The following is a 23,061-nucleotide window of genomic DNA, read 5'->3' as shown; positions in this document are numbered from 1 at the left end:
GAACAAAACAAGACGTGGAGGCCATTAGCAGTGTTTTTCCTTGTTCCTTTTCTTTGCCAGTCATTATGACAAAACTGACAGGATGATTACGAACCCAGTGTGAAGAAAAGGGGTCTTGTAGTTCCTTAAAGGGGTTTGTTTTGCCATTAAAAACCTCTTGACTGTACATTATCTTGCTTATTACCAGTGCTGGGGTACCAGTGTCAGTGTAATCAGATTACTTTTTTCAAGTAACTAGTAAAGTAATGTATTACTTTTAAATTTACAACAAAACATCTTTTTCAAATAAGTAACACAAGTTACTTTGTTTGTTTTCCCATTTATTGACTGACAGCTCTCCTGTCATCATGTTGACAGAAATCGTGAGCAAGTGCAGAGGCATTGTGTGCGCTGTGTAAATATGGTAGTTATTGTATACTCTAAAAAATGTGTTGGTTCAACGAAAAAATTAACAACACTTTGCATCATTTTTTTTTTTTTGACAACTTTGAGTGAATTTATGTTAAACCAACAAGCTGCATTGAGTTAGAGGATCTTAATTTAAATTTAAGTTGATTACTCAACTAAGTTGTAGCCCTGGAATTAATCGATTAATCTTATCTATTTCAGTTAAGAACAACAGCTATCGTAGCACAAACTTATTTAACATGTATATTTAATAAACAAGTAATATATTATTTGTCACTAGCATTAGAGAGTCATTGTTTATAGAGTCAATTTAGTGTTACCTTCATGTATCTACTCTTCAGCACAAAAACTTCAACATTACAGAAGCTCTTTTAAATGTCAAACATAACTACATTAAAAAATAACAGGTCTTTCCCTTCACTAAAACAAATCAATTAACACTTAATTTCAACATTCTCCTTATCCAGTCCTATGCAAAGCATGCTGGGAAGTACAAATCCACTGCCTAATTTCCAAAGTTATCAAGACAGTTTCATTGTTACTACAACCTAATTTGAAAAAAGACTAAATTGTTTTGAAACGCAGACATTTGAGTTTAAATTACAGACAATATTAAAGGGTTAGTTCACCCAAAAATGAAAATTGTGTCATTTATTACTCACCCTCATGTCGTTCCACACCCGTAAGACCTTTGTTCATCTTCAAAACACAAATTAAGATGTTTTTGATAAAATCCGATGGCTCATGCATTGCCAGCGAGATAATTAACACTTTCAGATGCCCAGAAAGGTACTAAAGACATATTTAAAACAGTTAATGTGACTACAGTGGTTCAACCTTAATGTTATGAAGTGACGAGAAAAGTGCAAAAAAAACTAAAAACAAAATAACGACTTTATGACTGCTTCATGAAGCTTCAAAGCTTTAAGAATCTTTTGTTTTGAATCAGTGGTTCGGAGTGCCAAAGTCACATGATTGCAGTAAACAAGGCTTTGTCACGTCATAAGTGTTTCGAAGTGTTTTTTTTTTGGGGGGGTGACTTTGACAGTTTGATACGGGCTCCAAATCCAAAACAAAAGATTTGTTTTTTTTGGCACATAAAAAGTATTCTCGCTGCTTCATAGCATTAAGGTTGAACCACTGTGGTCACATTAACTGTTTTAAATACATCTTCAGTAGCTTTCTGGGCATTTCTGGCCTCACTGAGCCATCAGATTTTATCAAAAATATCTTAATTTGTGTTCCGAAGATGAACGAAGGTCTTGTGGGTATGGAACGACATGAGGGTGAGCAATTAATGACAGAATTTTCATTTTTGGGTGAACTAACCCTTTAAGTTGATGTAATGATCAACATTATTATGTCAATAGAACTCTACAAAATAATGTTTGCAACTTTTAATTAAAACAATAAATTTGAATTTTTAACTTGCAACCATGCATTTATTTAAGTTGTGGTAACAGGTCCCCTGACTACACTTGCACACACTATACACACTTAACATATGACACTATATTAGTATATAAGGAATGTTGTAGCTCAATTTGTAGATAATTCCTGAAAAATTCTCAAAATGAGAGCCTCAGAAAAGATAGATTGAATTAGATCTTTGCAGTCATGCTGTTACAAAATAGAAGCAGAAAGTTTCAGCGGGGAATAACAGTCACAGAAGAATGTTTTTTCCATTTTATTTTCTCAACAGACATCACATTTTTCTTCCAAAGAGTACAAATTTTTACATCCAAAAAAGACGACTTTGCTTTGCACACAACAAAAGAGAGCAACAACAAGCATCCCAAAGTAAGCATGGGACTTGAAAGCAGTTTTGAAAATGTTTCAAATATTTGAAGCCCCTCATGCTGTGTAAAGCTGTTCCTCTTTCCAGTTCAAATGTTTGGATGTGCTAGACACTGACATCTTCAGCACACATACTGCATACGCTCACAGATATATGAGGTGCAGGACTAAAAAAGGGCTGCTGAGAGTGGGGAGAATTTGACAATTGACCTTTCCTCACTTTGGATTAGAGTACTGGCTCCATTTCTCTTAACACAACTTTACTGCGCTGATAATGCACATAAATATGCAATTCCACAATGACACATTTGGCTTGAACACTTTTATGCTTTCACAGAGAAAAGCAATCAGTCTCCTTGTGCATGGGTCTTTTTATATTCCTTTCTAAAAGTTGAGACAACTAATTTGGCAAAACAAATCAAATTAAACATTTTTTACGTGGTATTTTTTAATAATTCAGTACCCAAATATATATTAAAGTACCATACTACCACCTGATACCATCACTGTGCCATTTTTACACTTTTGTAATTTTTTTAATAGTCTGGTTGCAATAAGTGAGCAAAGCCATCTGGCCTAGTTTACTCCACCGTATGGAATAAACTTTGTTCAGCTCGGCAACATCCACATCAAACCAGGCTTTGAAGCATTACCCTAGTTTGTGTTTGGGGCCCAGTCTGAGTTATGACAACAGGACATTTTTAGAAAGCTGGCACATCAAAAAACAGCTTTGTTAAAAGCGTTTGTTATCAATCTCCTTTTATAGTACTAGTATGTTTGTTAATGTGTGGAATTTGTCTGAGGTCAAAAATGGCTGCGGGTGTTTATAGTCTTGCAAAGTGTTTCTTTGTCTTACATTCGCAGGATGGAGACTTCACTCATGTAAAGTGAGTTTGTTTTCATTCAGAAATAAAAGCATTTTAACTTGTTGCACTCAAGGGAAAGGAGAAATAATGGTTGTTAATGTTTAAAAGTCAATACAAACACAACAACTAAACACGAAAAGGGACAAAAAAAATGGCACTTACAGGAAAGGTTCAGGCAAAAATGACAATTCTGTTATTTACCAACCATAATGTCTTTCATAACCTATGTGACATTATTTCTGCAATAGGTTTTTTACTGATCCATGGAAGAAAATCATACAAATTTGGAACAACATAACAGAATTGATATTTTTGCTGAAATATTCCTTTAAAAATACAAAAATATAATAAAATAACTTTAAAAAAACAGCGTAAACTAGACAAAGTAAAAAAAATGTCTCTTCATTATGTTTGTTTCACAGCAAATCTCCTGTGCAGGACAGATGGGGTAGAGGGACAGAGGGATGCTTTGATGCTGAATAAAACTTGTTTGAAGCATCTTTTAAGAGTCTGATCACTTCAGCTTCTTTAGGCACCTCACAGTCCCAATGTCTCTGATCAGTGCAATTTTTTTTCTGGACAAAAAAAGTCCAGGCGTCCAGGCAAGAACGTTTGACTCCTGTCTACCACTTCCAGAGCCAGCTACACAATTAATGAGCTACCTCTAAAGTGACCTGTTTTCCAGCCTAGCAACACTGTGTTCATTAATGTCTGGCCACTTCTTAGAGAGAAATTCTCAGAGTCTCTAGTGATATTTCTGGTTATAAAAGGCACTTAAATTGTATCTGTAAAAAAAAAAAAAAAATGTCAATGGCAAATGCAACTGGTTTAAATACTGGCGGTCAGTTTAAGCGTTTGGCTGGGATGCACTAAAATGTTCTCCAACCCACCAGAGTCTATTTAGTGTCTGCATCGCACCCGCCCGCAGGAGTCATGGAGCACAACGCCCTCTGTGGGCTGGAGGTATGAATTCCAATATGGCTTTTACATTGGTTTCGTACAAGCTACATTGTTGTTGGCTGGACACTGTCCTTGTATTAAAGGTGCCTCATATTCCAATGTGTTTTGTGCTAAAGATGGGCAAGGGGTGATGTCGGGTTGTTTTGGATGTGTCAGCCCATTCTCTGGACTGGTTTTCACTCCTTCCAGCTCCAGAGGAGATGTCTCATGTAAGTCCATATCTACTGGAACCTTGGATCTCCTCCTGCGGCGGATGACCACAACAGTAGCTATGATGGCAGCAACCATCACCACCGCCACAGCTACCACAATGGGTATGAGAGAGGAAGAAGGTTCGGTCCTGTCAACACTAGGCTCGTGGGAGGAGGGTGGGATTCCTGCTGTGCGAGCCTCCATGCAGGCACTAACCGAGACATGGACCGGCTCTCCCAGAGGGCTAGCACATACAGAATAGGTGCTATTTGGCTGTAGCCCCCTAAGCGTGTACTCTGGGTAAGTTGGAGGCACATTCAACTGTAGTGGCCGCCGGTCTGGGCCTGACAAGTTCCGGTAAGTCAGACGAATTCCACGGATATTTGGCCTTGTGTGGATGTAACGGTGAAGGTCTAATGAAATGGACGTGCTGGTTATGTGAAGAGAGCTGATTGTGTTGGGCTGGACTGTAGCAATGGTCTCGATAGAAACTCTAGGTGAAGGCGGGGGAAGCAGAGCTTCATTTTGAATCTCACAGTAGAGTCCTGACATTGAAGGTGGGCACAGGCAAACAACCACCCCATTTGAATTAAATATGCATGTTCCACCATTTAGACAGATATTGGAAGGGCACATAATGTCCTCTTCTTCAGAATCTTCTATGATTCTTCTGGGAAAGGCAGTGGTCTGGGAAAGAGGGAATCTGTCTATGTCTGCTGAGGACATCTCACTTGGTGGAGCTGGGGGAATGGCGAGTGTTGTGCCTGATGGTGTGGTGGAGTTTGTGGGCTTGCTCGTAGTACTACTTGTCCCTGCGCTTGTTAACTCAATGGTCGTTGTGGGACAGCCAAAATCTTTATGCTCCAACTTTGCCAAAACCTTTCCCGAGTTTATTGGTGGAAAGTGGCAACGAGTCTCCTCCATCCTTAAAAGCTCTACATTGGCATCCTTTAGCCATGCTGGAAACCAGGCCAGTGGGCAGAGGCAGTTGAAGGGGTTTTCTGCTGCAGTGAGCTTCTCAAGTTTGGGGAAAAGGTTGAAGAAACCCTCGGGGAAGCCTTGCAAATAAACGTTGCTCAAGTCGAGCTCTAGCAGATTAACCAGATTTTGGAAATCTTCTTGTTTTAGGGATCCCAAGGGATTCCCAGTTAAATTGAGGTTTCGTAGGCCCCCCATTGCCTTTAGTGTAGGTTGAATCTCTACAAGCAGATTTTGTGAAACATCCAGAACATGTAGGTTTGCCAGGCTCCTTAGCAGTTCCTGATCCAGACTGGTCAGTTTCAATCCAGCTACTTTAAGAGACTCAAGGTGTGGTGTCTGTAAATCTTCAGGTCCAAGGGGTGGGATACTATTATAACTAAGATCCAAGTGGAGCAGTCTGGGTAGTCGTAGAGCTGGCAACACACTAATTTTATTCCCCTGAAGCTTCAGCTCCAGTAGGTTCTCCAGTCCCTCAAAAGCAGCTGGGTGAATGCTGTGAATGAGGTTGCTGTAGAGATACAGCCTTTCCAGGTTGACCAGTCCAGTGAAGCTGTCTTTGGAAATGTGAGTAATGCGATTTGAGGAGAGATCCAGGTTGAGTAGAGAGGAGAGTGGGCTGAAAACCCCATCAGGGATTTCACTGAGAGCATTTTGACTCAAGTCCAGCATTCCAAGCTCGCTAAGCTCTACAAAGTCCTGCTCTTGCAAGGTTTTGATGTTGTTCTGAAAGACATAGAGGTACTTTGTGGAGGAGGGGAGGCCACGAGGCATGTAGATCAAGTTCTTCTGGACACAGAAGATGGAACTACCGGGGTTGCAAGAGCAGTCGTGAGGACATCTGCTGCTCAGAGATCCACTCAGTAAGTGAAACAAAATGAGATGAGACAGGGGAGATAATGGCTGCATCGTTGATTAGCGTCTGGCCTTTGTGATTGAAATCTGCAATAGAAAAAACAGAAAAAGGTCAAAACTAAAATCTTGTTACTATATATACTGTATGAGTTTACACATTGTTGGGCCTTTGACAATGGGTGTCCTGCAAAGTTAAGCTCCATCTGTAATTAATAAACACATATGAAACAGCTAACCAAAGTTTTCAAGACCTCTAAGGCAAATGTTCAGTAAGGTGTGTTGGAGCAGTGTGGATTTAAACTCTGCAGAACATGGAGCAGGACTGGACATCCTATGGCCTATGTTCAGTGTAATATTAATAAACTTCATTGTTTGATGTTCAGCCTTTTTTAAAGACATTTTTGTCTGCTTCTGTCTGCTAAACCATTTTGGTTCTTTTGTTGGGACTGTGTAAAATGTAAAGTTTGGATCCTCAAGCAAAACCAGTTTTGAACAATTGCTTTACATGACTTATTCATACAAACAGAAACAGGCATGTTTGAAGTTTTGTCAAGGCTTTGAAACTCCATCCCTACACAGAGAAAACAAAAACCACAGCAGGGCACAGTAATGTTGACTAACTATTTGTTGTGATGACCAGAATTGACCCAATGAAATGGTATGAAATACTGTGGCAGAAATCACCCATTTGCTACATTGTATTGTACTGATTATTAATAAAATATTCTTAATAACTTCAATTATTCAGTAAATGTGTTCTGAATGAGTCAGAATGGCCACTCCTCGGTAAAACTCAATAAATGTGTTCATGACTCCTCTGATGATTTATGCACTATAATTGAACCTTGTTTCATTGTCTGGCTGAGGAACTTTTATCGTTATTTTCCTGCATTTTCTGAGATCATCCAACAATGGCTGTGGTATATGGCCCAGTTGACCGAATGTCTGTTGACCTGCCTTTCATTCAGTTTCACTCTTTCCACTGTTTGCTTAATGAGTTAATCTCAGAAAGTTTAAACCTCACCCCAGAATGTGCCCTTAGAGGAGCCCACCCAGTGTCTCGACTCTTCACTGACACAACTAAGAATGTCTGAGAATAAGTAGCTATTTAAAAGTGAAGTGTTTTAAGCTTCTTAATTTTCAATTAAAGTCCTTGTGTCATTTTGTATGTGTCTGATTGTTCAAGAATCTCTCAGATGTCTTTGATTTCCTAATGAACAAAGAGCTAGACCAAGCCTCCCATCTTCTCCTCCGCTGAGGTAACAATGTGTATGTTTGTGAGTACAAAGAATAGTTTACTGTTCCAACAAGAGTCCTGATCACTAAAGGGCCAGTCTATTGAGGCAGATGAACAACCATTCATTTGGCAGGTACACTCACTCTTTTCATCCTTTTTTTCTGTCCGAGTTCCCTTTGGTGAGACCCTTTCTCACATCAACCATTTATCTTTTTTCATTCCCTCTCCCATTGAAGGCCAATGGCTGACTATTAGGAAGGCTTGTGTTTGCTCATAGTCCTGTGACTATATTTGCTCAAATTTGTTTTAATCTGGTCTGATAATGTTTACTTTGAAGAACACTGTTTGACTCAGTTGCATCTCTGTGGAACATTATATCTACTTAATAGTTGGTTCAAGATAGTCATTGTCTGGTCAGCCATGCAACACTTTCCATTAGCTTGACCACCTATATGACCAGGTAGTGTGTTGCTGGTATAATCTACAGTATCTACAAGCTAGAAACCAGCTACCATGTTCCAAAAGTAAATAGTGTATGAATTTACCTGCTTTGTGACATTCAATTACGCTCAATTAGTTGAATCATAATTATTCAACCATTTCATGTTAGCCTGATAATCCTTTGGTTTCCCTCTCCATCTTATCTTATGTATATTTAGTTTTGATATTTTACCAACTGTGTTTTAGCATTGTGTTTGGACCCTCTGCAGGTTGCTTGACTTTTGACTGAAACTAGAGCAGGTTGCTACCTTTCATTTTGTCCTCCTTCCATTTTCCCTTTTTCTCTGGCATATGTACAATCCCACCGGCACGGCAGGAATTTTGCAATAACCCTAAAAATCCATCTTCATCACAGGGAGGTATGGGGCCTCCAGAGGGCTTGACATTTTTCTCTCTCACTCTCTCTGTATTTGTTTCAGGGTTCATGCACTTGTTTGCCAAGCTTCTGTCACAACTGATTGCGTGAAAACAGGTTTGACGAGGATGGCATGACGAGCAGAAGGAGGTCACAGGTGAAGCAGAGCTGAACGCCACCAAAACACCTTTTGTTCCCTTTATTGGTCACACATCAGAGTGATCTTAGTCATTGATGAATAATCATTGCCTAACACTGACAGCATGCTTTTGTAAAGGAAGTGTTGGAGATTAAAAGGAACATTTAAAAAAAAAAAAAAAAAAAAAATCACAGAATGAAGAAATGTGGTTTTGACTTAATTGAAATAAGGATTTTGGTAGTTTTATTAGTTATATGCATGTAAATGTAGCCTATTTGTTCAAGTATAATACATGAAAAGAGTAAATACTGATAGTTATGTTTTTAAAGATATTGCCCCTTTTTAATTTTAATGTATTTAGTAACTGAAAGTTAGTAGATTGTCATATAGAACTATTTATGTTAATAGATATGTAGCGACACCACCACACGCTACTGTTAAAAATGTTTAGCTACAGCTTTTTACAAGTCAGCACGTTAAACACAAGAGGCTCTCCAAATATAGGACTTAATAGGGAAAAATGTGTCTGTCCAGTAACTGCTAATGAAAATAAGTTGAACTGCAGTTTTCCGAAAAACATTTCGGAAACATTGCTCACGGTGTGCTCTCTGACTTAATGCAGCATGCGCGTGACAGACAGTAGGTGAAGGTGGCTTGACTGTTGCAGTTGACCTTAGCTTAAAAAGCTACAGCTTCAATATAAGTGACACATACATAGTTTAACATTTACTAGTACAGAGGTGCAAGTGTGTGTTTCTTTGAGTAACATACATCACTATTGTCCTGAAATTACACACAGCCAGACGCACATATTCACACACAGATAAATACACATTTCCGTCAGCAACTCCTGAGGACAGCTGGATTGTGTTACCCAGAATGCATTTGGTCGGTCTCTTCGGGTGACAGCGCGCTCCCATTAAGTAACTGTTTTGTGATTAGGGTAGGGGGAGGATTTCAGAGAGGAAGCCAAAGGAGAAACAGGCATCTGCACTTAAATATGGATTCTGTGCAAGTGTGTACATGCCCGTAAGCGACTGTTTTTTGTTTACACATGCTTGAATCAAGCTCATGAGCATGTGGCTGATTTAAAATATGAAACAGATTTATCTGGGATTTTCCTTATGCTTCACTTCAACCACAACAGAAGCTTTTAAAACAGAGCCAAAGCCAATTCGACTAGCACTAAAATCAATAACTCTTTAGTATCTTCATTGTTTCTCTCTTAGACATCAATACAATTAAATGGAGAGCAAATGGAGACTTTTGCTTGTGTCCATTTTTTTTTTACTAGGAATCTCACCTCTTCAACAATATATCTGTGTTCAGATTCATCAAGATTTCTGCAGTCAGATCTAAATATGAACAAAGGGGGCTGTTTACATGACACAGTTTTCAAATAAAAACTGAAAACTTTTTATGCGTTTTGGCTGTTTCATCAGAATTTCAGCAGAATACAGCGTTTTTAGTCATTTTCACGGATTCATATTGGGGATATTTTGACAACGGTGTCGTCTGTACATGGAAAACTCAAAGGAAAAACTCAGTTTTAAGCATATCGTCGTCATGTAAATGTACTCGAAATATGAACTAAAGTATTTCTTATGCATTTGTTCCAAGACTAAATTTTCTGAGCTCTGCCATCCACATTCATGCTATAACAATATACTCTTACTGTATGTCAACAATTCTCAGCATTCACAACCCATCTTTTTTGGATTTTATCCACTGGGAATTGATTGAAACATGAAAAGTGGCATTACATTCAGTATCTTTTTTTTTTTTTTTTAGCTATTTTACATTTTTAACATTAACCAATAGAATGCATGGCCTAGATGACATCAGCAGAAAAAGAAAGTTGTTTCAGAGCAAGTTATATTAACATATAATTATTTTGTGCATATATTATAAATTGTTAAATAATTGTCATATTATCTAAACTAAGTCTATTGATGAAAAATAACACAATAAGACCAGGAATAAAAGTACTTTGAAGTCTTATGCTGAAATATAATCTCCAACCCAAAAACACTGTACAGCTAAAAAAAGTTGCTTAAAATGAAGAGGGTTAATCTACTGTAAACTTTAGGCTCTGCAAAAAGAAAATAACCTATACAGTGTAAATAATTGTTACAAAGACAAGAACCCAAATGTTAGATTCAGATTTCTTTGGAATGTTATTAGATAAGCATAATTAGGTCCACTTAACAAGTAGTTTCAGCCATAGCATTAATACAAACACATACACACTTCATACCCACCAGACAAAAAGACACAGAAGACACTAAAAAGGTGGATAGTGTCTTAAACCAGACTAGGTGCAAGAAAGGTAACATCCTCCCCCAGCTTTGCCCAGGGGCTGCAGGCAGTTCAAGTTACAATCTACTCTATGTGCGTGTGCACACCTGCTATCCATGGACATGGGGAGACACCACATTTCTGTGTGAAACATGAGAAACTGAGCAAGACAAAAGACCAAAGTAGACCAACTTACAGATGCCTCTGACACACGCCAACCTGTCATATACTGTTACAAATGTGGTAACTATCTATCTATCTATCTATCTAACATGGATGTAAAAACTATGCATAGTCAACTTCAGCATTTCTGGTACGAGAAGTATTTTACAATGGGTGTGTTGAAGAAAGATGTCACTTTGGTGTTCTTAGCATCCTTTTGTCCTGCACATATTTTTCTGAAGGGCTGCAATTGAAAAAAGTGTTTGTGACTGGATTACCCACAATATGGTGCTGCTATGACTAGCATGCTGTCAGGTGGCATAATCTGCAGCCATGGCATTGTGTGTGCATGATTCATATTCGCTCTCTACCTCTCTACACATGATTACGCACTACAAAAAATACATATAACAAGATAAAAAACAAGATAAATTTACTTCAAATATGTTAATACATGACAAATTAGATAAGTAAATGGTATGTTTTATGGTTATATGGTTATCTGAATATCATTTAATGCCAAAAGCAACCCTTCTTCTTGCTTTTTACTTTTTTTTTTTTTTTTTAATGTTTGAAATGATCCATTACGATGTCTTGCAACATGCTAACGAAACATTTAGAAAGACAATTTACAAATATCACTAAAAATATCATGATATCATGGATCATGTCAGTTATTATTGCTCCATCTGCCATTTTTCACTATTGTCCTTGCTTACCTAGTCTGATGATTCAACTGTGCACAGATCCAGACGTTAATACTGGCTGCCCTTGTGTAATGCCTCGATCATGGGCTGGCATATGCAAATATTTGGGGCGTACATATTAATGATCCCGACTGTTACGTAACAGCCGGTGTTATGTTGAGATTCGCCTGTTCTTCGGAGGTCTTTTAAACAAATGAGATTTATATAAGAAGGAGGAAACAATGGAGTTTGAGACTCACTGTATGTCATTTCCATGTACTGAACTCATGTTATTCAACTATGCCAATATAAATTCAATTTTTAATTCTAGGGCACCTTTAAAAAACGAAACTTGAACTTACATCAGCGTGATAAAACTACATAAAATGACAGAAACCATCTTTGGAAAAAATGTATTTGAAGTGTAATTTGATTGTTTAGTGTGTCTCGCGTCCCATTAAATTACGCGGAGAGGGCGGGATTTATCAGCTATTCTGCATCCAGCCACCTGGGGGTGATCGAAATATTTTGGCTTCAGTTTTCAGGACTTGTGCGGCACGCTTGGTATGAACGTGCAACAGGATTCAAGCCAGTATTCTCTTACCATTTACCAAAGTAATATAAAATACGGCGACGTCCATAAAACTGAAAAGTCTTATTACTTTTAACATGACAACAGTCCAGTCAAGCTGCAAGTTCATGTCAAATCTTTGTTAACCAACAGCAGAGTTTATATCTGGTGGAGAACGGCGTATTTAAGTTGTGCGTAGAACACAAAACTCTAAACAAACATGAAACCTGCAACAAATGGTAGATGTGTTTGTGCAGCACAGAAAAACGAATTGTCCAGTCCAGTTCCCTTCACATTGCATGGGTTTTCCGAGAATGCGGTTGTGAGTCCTGAAAATTTACAAGTGTGAGTTCGGTTACGGAATGCGTTGTCACTCCTGTAAATTACTGAACTGTGTGTGAACGTAACCGTATTAAGGACTCAAATACAGGACTCACAACCGTATTCTGTTGCTGTGTGAATGTGGCCTTAGAATTCTAGCTAATATTGTACTAATAAAATGTGCAATTAATCAATTGTCTGTTGTCTGTTTACTATAAAGGGCAAACTGGATTTGCATTGTTAGGTGATGAATGAAGTGAGAAGCAGAGAACTGTTTGTTCTTGTCTATACATGTCTCTTTCCCTCTCTCTGCAGGTTTAGTTGGTTCAGGACGGGTTCCTAGTATTTTAAGCTTTGATTTTTGGCTTACTTTCAGACCAAATTGGTGTGTAATAGAGTGAAACATAACAGCTTTCACATCTCTCAAAGAAAAACAAACACACACACACACACACACACCATATGAATGTATTTATCTGTCCAAGGTGAAAACTCATACACCTGTTAAACACATTCAAGCAGCAAGTTATTCAAGTTAGCATGTTCTTTATTGTTATTCAATGTACGTAACACATAATGGGTGTCAAAAAAGTGAAAAACGTTGTTGGCCTGATGTCATAGATATTAATTCCATGACTCATACGCAAGTACACAGATTTTAGGCGCTAGTGTCAGTCACCAGTCAAAGAGCTAACCCTGAGAGTTAAGTGATGTTTTAAACTGGTCTGCAGTCAAAAAGTTCAGTAGACCTTATCACACGTTTACTAATATTGCACAGCATCTGTGCCAGAGAAAGAGACTTACCATACATTGCTACCATACATTGAATTATTTTAAATATGAATATGAAAGAAATCAGAGTAAACCATAAAAATGATTGCATGGAAAACATTTGAATTTGAATACGAAACTGATGAATGTCAATGAAAAGTGAATTTAACTAAATTAATCAGTGAAAAAATTGCATGAAAACAATTAAATTAATTAGGATTTAAATATGAATTGAATGTGAATTGAAATGAACTGAGTGAGAGGGAGAGAAAATGTTTTTGTTTGGAAAACTTTTGCATGGAAAACAGTCATGCCAATTAAGTACATTTGAATTTGCATAAGAATTATTAAATTCAGAAATAAATTCAGTGAACCTGAAGTTGAATGTGAATTGAACTGAGCTAGATCAGAGTAAACAATAAAAATGATTGTGGAAAACGTTCATTTGAATTTGAAACTGATGTGAATGAGAAGTGAACTGAACTGAATTAAGTGATTAAAAAACTACTGCATGAAAAACACTCATGGCAATAGAGCATAGTCAATTAAATTAATCTGAATTGGATCTGAACACGAATTGAATTAAGTGGGAGTGAAATGTTTTCAATAAGCAAAATCAAATCAATGTAAGTTTTAATTTCAATATAATGAATGTAAATGACAAGTGAATTGAACTAAATTTCTGTCTTGACAACTCTTGAAGTGTTTAGCATGATAATGGATTTGATAATGTTGATGTTTGATCCTGGTGAGACGGATCTGCTACGCTGCTGCTGTTGTTGGTTATTGCTGCTGCTGCAGAGCAAGAACGGGACTTACGGCTACTGCCAATACATAAACGACACGCTGCTGTGAGCAAGTAAGACATGCTGCTGCTGTACAAAACATGAATTATCCATAGCAGATGTATACAGATGGAGCTAAAACATATTGCCATAATCATATGTCTATTTGCCTTCATACTTCATCTGTAGAAAAACGTTTCTCTCAATTTTATATACAGAAGAGCAGGATATATGATTACATGACTGACAGATCCAAAACGTGCTCTCATGATCGTAACACTCATGCACATGGAAGAAAAGGACAGTGATCACATAATTCAGTGGAAAATGACTAGAAATTATATTCTGTATAAAGAACATGTGAGAATAAATCTGTTCTCAGATACCAACAATAATATCCTCCTGGATATTCTTCTTCTGTGTTTGTTTACACTAGTTTTCGAAAGAATGGCACCATTCTCGCCCTTCTGTGCAACAGCAGTTGCTCCGGTGTAAATCTGATGTAAATTTGATGTAAAGCTTAAATCTAATTGGATGGCCCATTTCATCGCGGAGCGACGGGGAAAAAAAGAAAAAAAAAAAAAATCGACACACTGGTCGAAAATTCGTGCCGAATTTCATGTTCAGTGTGAAAGGGCCTTTATGCAGCAAGTTTGAGCTTCTGCATTAACCAATGAGGTTTGTTCTCTCGGATCAAGCGGATTGGTTGAGCTTGTTTATGTTATCTGATCAAGGTTTATATGTGAATAAAAGACGAAATTAAATCTGTTCATCATATAAAGTGATTGGGTCTCTTCAGAAAATTTGGACTCTGGCTACATCTACATTAAAGGTGCCCTAGAACTTTTTTTTAAAAGATGTAATGTAAGTCTAAGGTGTCCCCTGAATGTGTCTGTGAAGTTTTAGCTCAAAATACCCCATAGATTTTTTTTTAATTCATTTTTTTTAACTGCCTATTTTGGGGCATCATTATAAATGAGCCGATTCAGGGCTACTGGCCCTTTAATTCTTGTGCTCCACGCCCACGGAGCTCACGCTTGCCTTGAACAGTGCATAAACAAAGTTTACACAGCTAATATAACCTTCAAATGGATCTTTACAAAGTGTTCGTCATGTATGCGGCATGCATGCGTCGGATTACGTGAGTATTGTATACAGTTATATTGTTTACATTTGATTCTGAATGAATTTGAGGCTGTGCTCCGTGGCTAACGGCTAATGCTACACTGTTGGAGAGATTTATAAAGAATGAAGTTGTGTTTATGAATTATACAGACTGCAAGTCTGAAAATAGTGACGGCTCTCGTCTCTGTGAATACAATAAGAAACGATGGTAACTTTAACCACATTTAACAGTACATTAGCAACATGCTAACGAAACATTTAGAAAGAAAATTTACAAATATCACTAAAAATATCATGATATCATGGATCATGTCAGTTATTATTGCTCCATCTGCCATTTTTCGCTATTTTTCTTGCTTGCTTAGCTAGTCTAATGATTCAGCTGTGCACATCCAGACGTTAATACTGCCTGCCCTTGTCTAATGCCTTTCATAATGTTGGGAACATGGGCTGGCATATGCAAATATTGGGGCGTACACCCCGACTGTTACGTAACAGTCGGTGTTATGGTGAGATTCGCCTGTTCTTCGGAGGTCTTTTAAACAAATGAGATTTATATAAGATGGAGGAAACAATGGAGTTTGAGACTCACTGTATGTCATTTCCATGTACTGAACACTTGTTATTTGACTATGCCAAGATAAATTCAATTTTTCATACGAGGGCACCTTTAATCCAGAGACATTTGAAAATTGAGTTTTCAACTACTAAATATGTATTAGTTTTACGATCTCTTTATGAACGTTTTGAAGCGTCAAAGTGGTAGTTGCGTAGATGTCAACAGAGGGACAGAAATCTCTCAAAAAGATCTTAATTTGTGCTCCGAAGATGAACAAAATTCTTATGGGTTTGGAACGACATGAGGATGAGTAATTAATGACAGAATTTTTGGTTGAACTAACCCTTTAAATTGATCAAAAGAATTGGAAATAATCATGCAAATGAAGTACATTGAATTGATCTGAATTTTAATATGAATGAAATGTGCCTGGAGTTTAAAGTCAATTAAATTGAATGGAGCACAAGAGAGAGAGAGAACTCACGGCTGGGACATGATGGAACAACTCGCCCTGCCGCCCCCTTCTTGCCCCGCAGGGGGTGTCCTGTCTTCTGACCAGCTGTGTCAGCTTGAGTGTTTTCTGTGTCAGGGACTCTAAAGACTTCAGTCTGTCAGACCAAGATTCTGCACAATTTCTTGGCCATTAATCAAATAATCATATTTGTGACACTGAGCATGTGATCTCCTTTGTTGAAAAGGTCAGATTTCCACTGAAACACAAGATGCTCTTTAGATGATCATCATGTTTTACACATTGACAAAACTGTGTTCACGCAACTCATGTGAGGCTGCCTTTAAAGCAAAGGGGAGACAAACTAAGAATCAAGATACTAAAAAAATGTATGTAAAGCACTGTTTAGAGCTCAACACCTCAGCCCCAAATTACACAGCGGATCTATTTACAACTCACAGCCTATTAAAACACATAAACGGATGTCGGTTCACCTCCAGTGATGACGAGGTATGCTGGAACAAGACCAAATCGGTTACTCTGGTTGCCTGTCCCGACCTGTTTGTGACATTGAGGCCCTCTTAGAGTATATTCACCTCCTCCGAATGACAAAGTAAAGTGTAGACATGGTGCAAGCGTGGCTAAAGTAACTAAATACTAGGGAAGTTCTCCATCACTCTCCAACACACTGCTCTGTTTGTGTACTGTTACAGCTCACTGAAAAGCGATGAAAGACAGTGTGTGTGTTTTAGAGGCTTATCTAATCCCATCCTGGCAGTCTGCTGATGAATTTGTGTCACTGATCGATTTAAGTGTATGCAGCCAGAATTAATGCATTAGGCTACATTCACACTGCAGGTAAAGGTGGCCCAAATCTGATTTTTTTTTTTTTTTCCCCACATGTGACTCATATCTGTTTTCCCCATGACAGTGTGAACAGTACAAAATCTGATCTTTTCAATTCCGATTTGTGCCACTTCCATAAGTGGTGCTAAATCCAATACAGGTCAGATGTTTTGTAATGCGACCGCAGTGTGTACAGTCATATCGGAATCAATATCGGAACATATTCCTGCAAAATTGGGTTCCTATTTCACTGTTTCCGTGGGTTGTTTTGCAACTCCATGGGTTGAAATAACAGCACTAATGCGATTTTTAACCTCCGAAATGCGATTTTACTCCATAGAACGCGATTGGGCTAGTTTTGGACTAGTTTTGAGAAACAATTGAGTGGATTTTGTGGTAAAAACCTGGCAACCCCGTTTGTATCGTCCTTTTGCGCATGCAGTCCAGTTCAGAACCATGATCTGTTCACACTGGAAGTCTGATATTGGAGTAAAGTAAATGATTCCAGTCTTCAGTTTTCTTTCTTCAGTCAGTAATACGCGCATGTTTTGTATGTTTTGTAAGAACTTACTGTTACAGCCTTAATATAACTCAGGTATCAGCCAAAGTAATCAGAGAAGCAGATCCCTTTGATCAAACAGTGCTCTCCTGAGCGCCTGCGTTTGAAGGAAGGTAGACGGATGTTTGCTATTCTTGACTTGTGAAAACCTGAACACCACCCAACAGATGCAGCCAAAGGACATAACTCTTTGTCCTCAAGCAAATAACAAGATGTTACAGCTCATATTCAGAAAGAAAAACGAGTGTGGAAGAGATGTTCTTAGTGCACCTGGGATTTTTTTATATGCAGTTTGTATCCTTAAAGGTGCCCATTTTTTTAACTGCCTATTTTGGGGCATCATTAACTATGCAGTGATATATAGGTTGCGGCCCCTTTAATTCTCGTGCTCCCCCGCCCCTGGAGCTTGCGTTTGCCTTGAACAGCATAAACACAGTTCACACAGGTATAACCCTCAAAATGGATCTTTACAAGATGTTCATCATGCATGCTGCATGCATACATCGGATCATGTGAGTATTGTATTTATTTGGATGTTTACATTTGAAATAGAAAGATAATTCACAAATAAAACTAAAAATATCATGATATCATGGATCATGTCAGTTATTATTGCTCCACCTGCGATTTTTCGCTATTGTTCTTGCTTGCTTACCTAGTCTGATGATTCAGCTGTGCACATCCAGACGTTAATACTGGCTGCAATTGTCTAATGGCTTGAACATGAGCTGGCATATGCAAATATTGGGGGCGTACATATTAATGATCCCGACTGTTACGTAACAGTCGGTGTTATGTTGAGAGTCGCCTGTTCTTCGGAGGTCTTTTAAACAAATGAGATTTATATAAGAAGGATGAAACAATGGAGTTTGAAACTCAGTGTATGTCTTTTCCATGTACTGAACTCTTGTTATTCAACTATGCCGAGGTAAATTCAATATTTAATTCTAGGGCACCTTTAAAGTTGTATTTTTCCCAAAAATAGCCAAATAATGATTGTTTCCAAACAGGTTGCACTCATTTTATCTTCTATTGGCTGGATAAACAGATAGCCCTGCCTCAAATTCATAGTATTGGTTGAGATAGTGTTGCTATGTGCTGTTGGTCGGTATGCACAAAAAAAAAAGAGAAAAAAAAGTAATGTTTTGAAAGCGCCAGTGTTTACACTTTCAGGGGATTCAACCAATGAACTGCTTTTGTATAGTAGTCTCTGCTGCATATTAAGCTAGGATAGAAGAAAGTATTTTAGTATTGCATCCAATGTTATTCATGCTTATTTCTAACATTTTCTGACCTCTGTTATGATTTATATGCGTGTTTATATTTCTTTGTTGCTCTTGGCATTGGTTCTTGCCTTCACTCCGCTCAAGATCATACACACAGTAGGGTTGCAATCTAAACTGTGTTTTTACAAGTGGACACCACGACAGAACATACATAAAAAAATCCTAAAAGCTAAACCATGAGATAATACAGTATTTGAGCTTTTCTTCGCCAGCCTTCCTTATCTCTTGTCAGCAGTTTTGGGGAAGCTGTTTTAAAACAGCCCATAATTCAAAGTACTTAAACTACTCTCAAGCTATACTTGTTAAAAAAGTAGCTAGCTATAACATTTGAACAGCAACGTTTAAATGAATGTTTTACTATAATGCCTCTCATGCTAAAGGTAGATTGGTTAGTAACATTGTTACTTTTAGTTATTGAATCTTAAAAAATATAAAATTTTCATCCTACAGATTATGGAGAATATGGAGATTCTCTCCTGTATGGATTCCAGAATGAATATTCAAACATTCTTCTATATAATTATTATTTTTTTCATGCTTGTTTCTGGTTGTTTTTCCTGAAAGACTAATTATCCTAATTCCTAATTTTTTGTTCTGCAAACATCACACATGAATATTTGAATGGTAGCTGAAAGCATAATAACATTAGCCAAAATATGTAATAAAAGGGTCAGGAAATACATCAAAACTTTTGAATGACAGACATTCAAATTGTTCAGAGCTCTCTGACACTAATACAGTTGCATGTTATTCCATTGTGTCATCTTTAATGCTCCTGTATTGCAATCCTTTGTATAGTCAACACTTCAAGGAGGAAGAAACCAAAGGAAAATCAAATCCCTCGTCTTAGGAGGAGGGCTCATGCTTTGGCAGTCACTACTGCAACAGATTTTCGTGATTTTGAGTGATCAGTATAATCCAAACAAGCGACAGATTTCTAGAGTTTCCATCTGACCTTTAACAACAGTCATCGTAGTCAAGACAACAAAAGCCCCAATCTTTACAATCAAAGTGCTTCTAACTAAATAATCTTCAGATGTCAGACACTTGACTCTACCTCAGACTATAAGGCTGTTCTTCACTCAGCATCTGCACACACTTATTCCTGCTCGCTGTGTCTTAACGTCCATCATGCAGTTATTAACTGTGACTGGGAAGCTCTTTCTGAGATACTCCCCTATTTAGTTGTCATGGTGGCATGACCTGAGCACTTATTAGCTGACCCTTGGGATTAGTCCAAGCCTGGCCAGGGGGGGTTAAGCCTTCACCTCCGAATGCCCACTCTAACATCCCACTAGTCCCTTTAATTAAATTGCTGAGACACCGTGTCAGGAATGTTTGCCTGTGCTTTTTGCTGGCTCTCCTTCTGTATCTCTGTCTTTGCTTTTCTCATACGCTCGTCCCTCCTTCATAGCCTAAGTGCCCCCTCTGTGTTTGCCTCTCCCGAACGATGACTGGCAGACTGCCAGCTGATCTCTAACTCTGACCGAAACAAAACGAGAAAAACGTGTTAACGTGCTTACTACAGTTATCACAAATTACATAAGGAATGCGGCCCAGATAATGACGGGTCAGATTTACCTCGCAGCTGGGTTCTTGTCTGCTTTGACGTCATTCATACACAATATTTTATTAAACAAACAAATAATAATGTGGGTTTGCTGCTCAAAGGGTTAGTTGAGTGCAGAATGAAAATATGGTTATGCAATCTGCTAAGCTATTGAAACTTCATCTCTACACTACCAACATTAAAGGTTCTTCAAAGCATTCTCAACCTCTCAGGTTCTCCTGAAGAGTATGTAAAGACCATGAGATGTTCTTTAAAGATTAAACAAGATTAAACTTCAGTCCAGTATATTGGTTTCTATGTTCCTGCAAAAGCAAAAGTCCTGTACACACTTTAAAAAGGTTTCTATATTGGTATGGTATAACCTTTAACATCCATGGAAGCTTTCCATTGCACAATATAGTGGAAAAACGTTCTTCAGATGATTAAAATGTTCTTCACAATATGGAAAAAGTGGTTCTTTTGAGGTCTGTCCATTGAAAGGTTCTTTGAGGTACCCAAAATTGTTCTTCTATGGCATCGCTGTGAACCCCCCCTTTTGAAACCTTCATTTTTAAAGAGTGTATTCTAAAACCTGAATAACTTAACAGATGCTACACCACCTCATATGTTGTGATAATCTAGTGGTATATAAAGGTTGTGTCCATTTTAACATCTCTGCCAGACTTCTTACCAACCACTGAACAGAGGAAAGAGGCGTACAGCTGAGGAGGATTTCCAAACCTATTCAGGATCACTAAAATGAATGGCCAAAATCTCAGCATGTCACTCAACCCTTGCTCCAAAGTACTTCTTAATAGAGTCCTCCACAAAACCTTTCTCCTCAACTGTTGAGATTTCTTTGAAGCAACGAAAATAATGGGTTTAAAAGCCAGAATAACTGAGCATAATCTTCTTTATGTCCTGTGCAACTAAACTAATATACACCTGAGAACCACTCAGAAAAGGGAGAAAGTGGATGGAGGCTTAATGACATTACAGGGACAATATTAGGACTAGGGCTTCGCAACTGACAGCATACTGTATATGCAATGAGCACACGTGAGAATAACGCAATCACAAGCGAGTTACCACAATCCGGCAATAATGTTAAAGTAAAAACTATGTTTAACCCTTTGATATTTTATATTAACCTTTACAACAGCGGTGCTAAATACATCAACTTAATAACAAAGGAGACGGTAGCCAAATACCTTTATAAAGGAATCTCTATCAGCAGATTGTGCTGGTGATGCTTGTCTTGCGTAATAATTTCTTGTGTTTGTGTGATAGATTTGTGCGACCGATAGGCTACTGAAATGTTACAAAACTTAAATCTCCTCAGGCGAAAGCGACTAACTTTTAATTTAACTTTGTTGTTTAAAAGAACATAGTGCTGTATTTGACACATGCACTTGGGTAAAAAAAAAAAAAAAAACTCTTTAAAAGCGTAATGATGTCAGTCCCCCAAAACTCACTATTATGATTTATCCCATTAGTTATGTATCGTTTTGTTTATGTTCTGCAGGCTGCCGCGGGATAATGAGATAAACAGAAGAATGGATAATTCACAACCATTAGCCTAAACCAAGCAATCCTTGCACAATGATATATTGACTTGGGTTACCTGGTACTAAGCGCATGATTTTAAAACAGACATGCTTTTTAATGAAAGTATACTGAGTTCACGAGACCAGGAAAAAGCACAGGTAGAATAAAGTTCAGACATTTTAACAGTTCACTGCCAGTATTGTTTCCGCAACAAAAGTAAACTAAATTCCAGAATTATAACTAATTTCTGATTATTATTTTCTTTTTCTCTAGACATGTGTAACCATTTTCAGTGTTGCGCGATTACATTTTTTGTGCAGCCTTAAAGATTTTTATGTTTACATTCTTGCATATTCAGCAAGTAGCAATCTAGAAATAATTATTTGCACTGCTTACCTGTAAAACTTCGAAACGTTAAGCAAGCGCGCGTTGTTTTATCCACAAGAGACCACGAAATAAAAGAATGAAGCTCAAAACCCTTGTGGTCATTCCCTAAGCAGGAATAATTTCTCCTGAAGGCAAGCTTTGACACACATCATATGCAGCGAACATACGGAGTCTCCCCGATCCTTGCAGGTTGCGTCCAGCCAGACGTCTGAACTTTAGGAACACGATGGTGTTTTTACTGAATGGCAGGAGCGTAACACCTCCAGAGTTTTAGGAAGGAGGAGCAAAATTTTTCAGGCTTGACACAACTCTCCGTCGCCGGGCTGTGGCAATAAGGGGTATGTCCCTATTCCGTACTACTCCACAAGAAATGTAGTATGCACGTGCAGTACACTATTGTGCTGTATACAGTTTGGAATGGAATATTATAATATTCTATGTCGTAGTTAAGGTGCGGTCACAAAAGGTCCATTGTCTGTTGTCTGTAGTGCAGCAATGTATGTATGAAGTATGCCTACTGCTGCACAGAAGTGAACTCAATTCCAAGCAGCATTTTGTTGGTCAACGCGGTGAATTCGCATGACTTGAACCCCTTGCGAAATCGGCGCGATTGAAATGACTGGATTTCGACCGCGAATATTCCATGACAATGCTAAATGTGTTCGCACCTTAGTTATTAGTAAAATTTGTAATTTTTCTATTATGATTTTACAGCACCATAATTGTAGCATAAGTAGCCTACTTTTGTAAGTTTTGTTCATTGCTTAGTATGTTTTTTTTTTTTGAGCATTGGTTTGTCAAAGGCCCATTCACACTATATTTGTGTCCACACCAACGATTGATAAGGGTCTGCTTATTATAAGCTCATG

The 23,061-nt window shown here is 38.0% G+C and overlaps 1 protein-coding gene across 2 annotated transcripts; it reads right to left on the bottom strand.

Moving 5' to 3' along the window:
- Window positions 1-3,504: 3,504 nt before the first annotated feature.
- vasna (vasorin a) lies at window positions 3,505-22,265 on the bottom strand. 2 transcript variants are annotated; one of them, XM_067398746.1, is made up of 2 exons: window positions 22,202-22,265; window positions 3,505-6,143 (listed from the first exon to the last, which is right to left on the bottom strand). In XM_067398746.1, the coding sequence occupies exon 2, from the start codon at window positions 6,108-6,110 to the stop codon at window positions 4,056-4,058; it is 2,055 nt and encodes a 684-aa protein (XP_067254847.1). In that variant the 5' UTR covers window positions 6,111-6,143; window positions 22,202-22,265; the 3' UTR covers window positions 3,505-4,055. The 2 variants fall into 2 exon arrangements, with proteins under 2 accessions (XP_067254847.1, XP_067254848.1); XM_067398747.1 differs by lacking the exon at window positions 22,202-22,265 and adding an exon at window positions 21,469-21,519.
- Between the last annotated feature and the right edge of the window lie 796 nt (window positions 22,266-23,061).

Source organism: Chanodichthys erythropterus, chromosome 10 (genome assembly GCF_024489055.1).
Source record: "Chanodichthys erythropterus isolate Z2021 chromosome 10, ASM2448905v1, whole genome shotgun sequence".
Classification (NCBI taxonomy): Eukaryota; Metazoa; Chordata; class Actinopteri; order Cypriniformes; family Xenocyprididae; genus Chanodichthys; species Chanodichthys erythropterus.
This window is presented reverse-complemented; position numbering and strand designations above follow the sequence as displayed.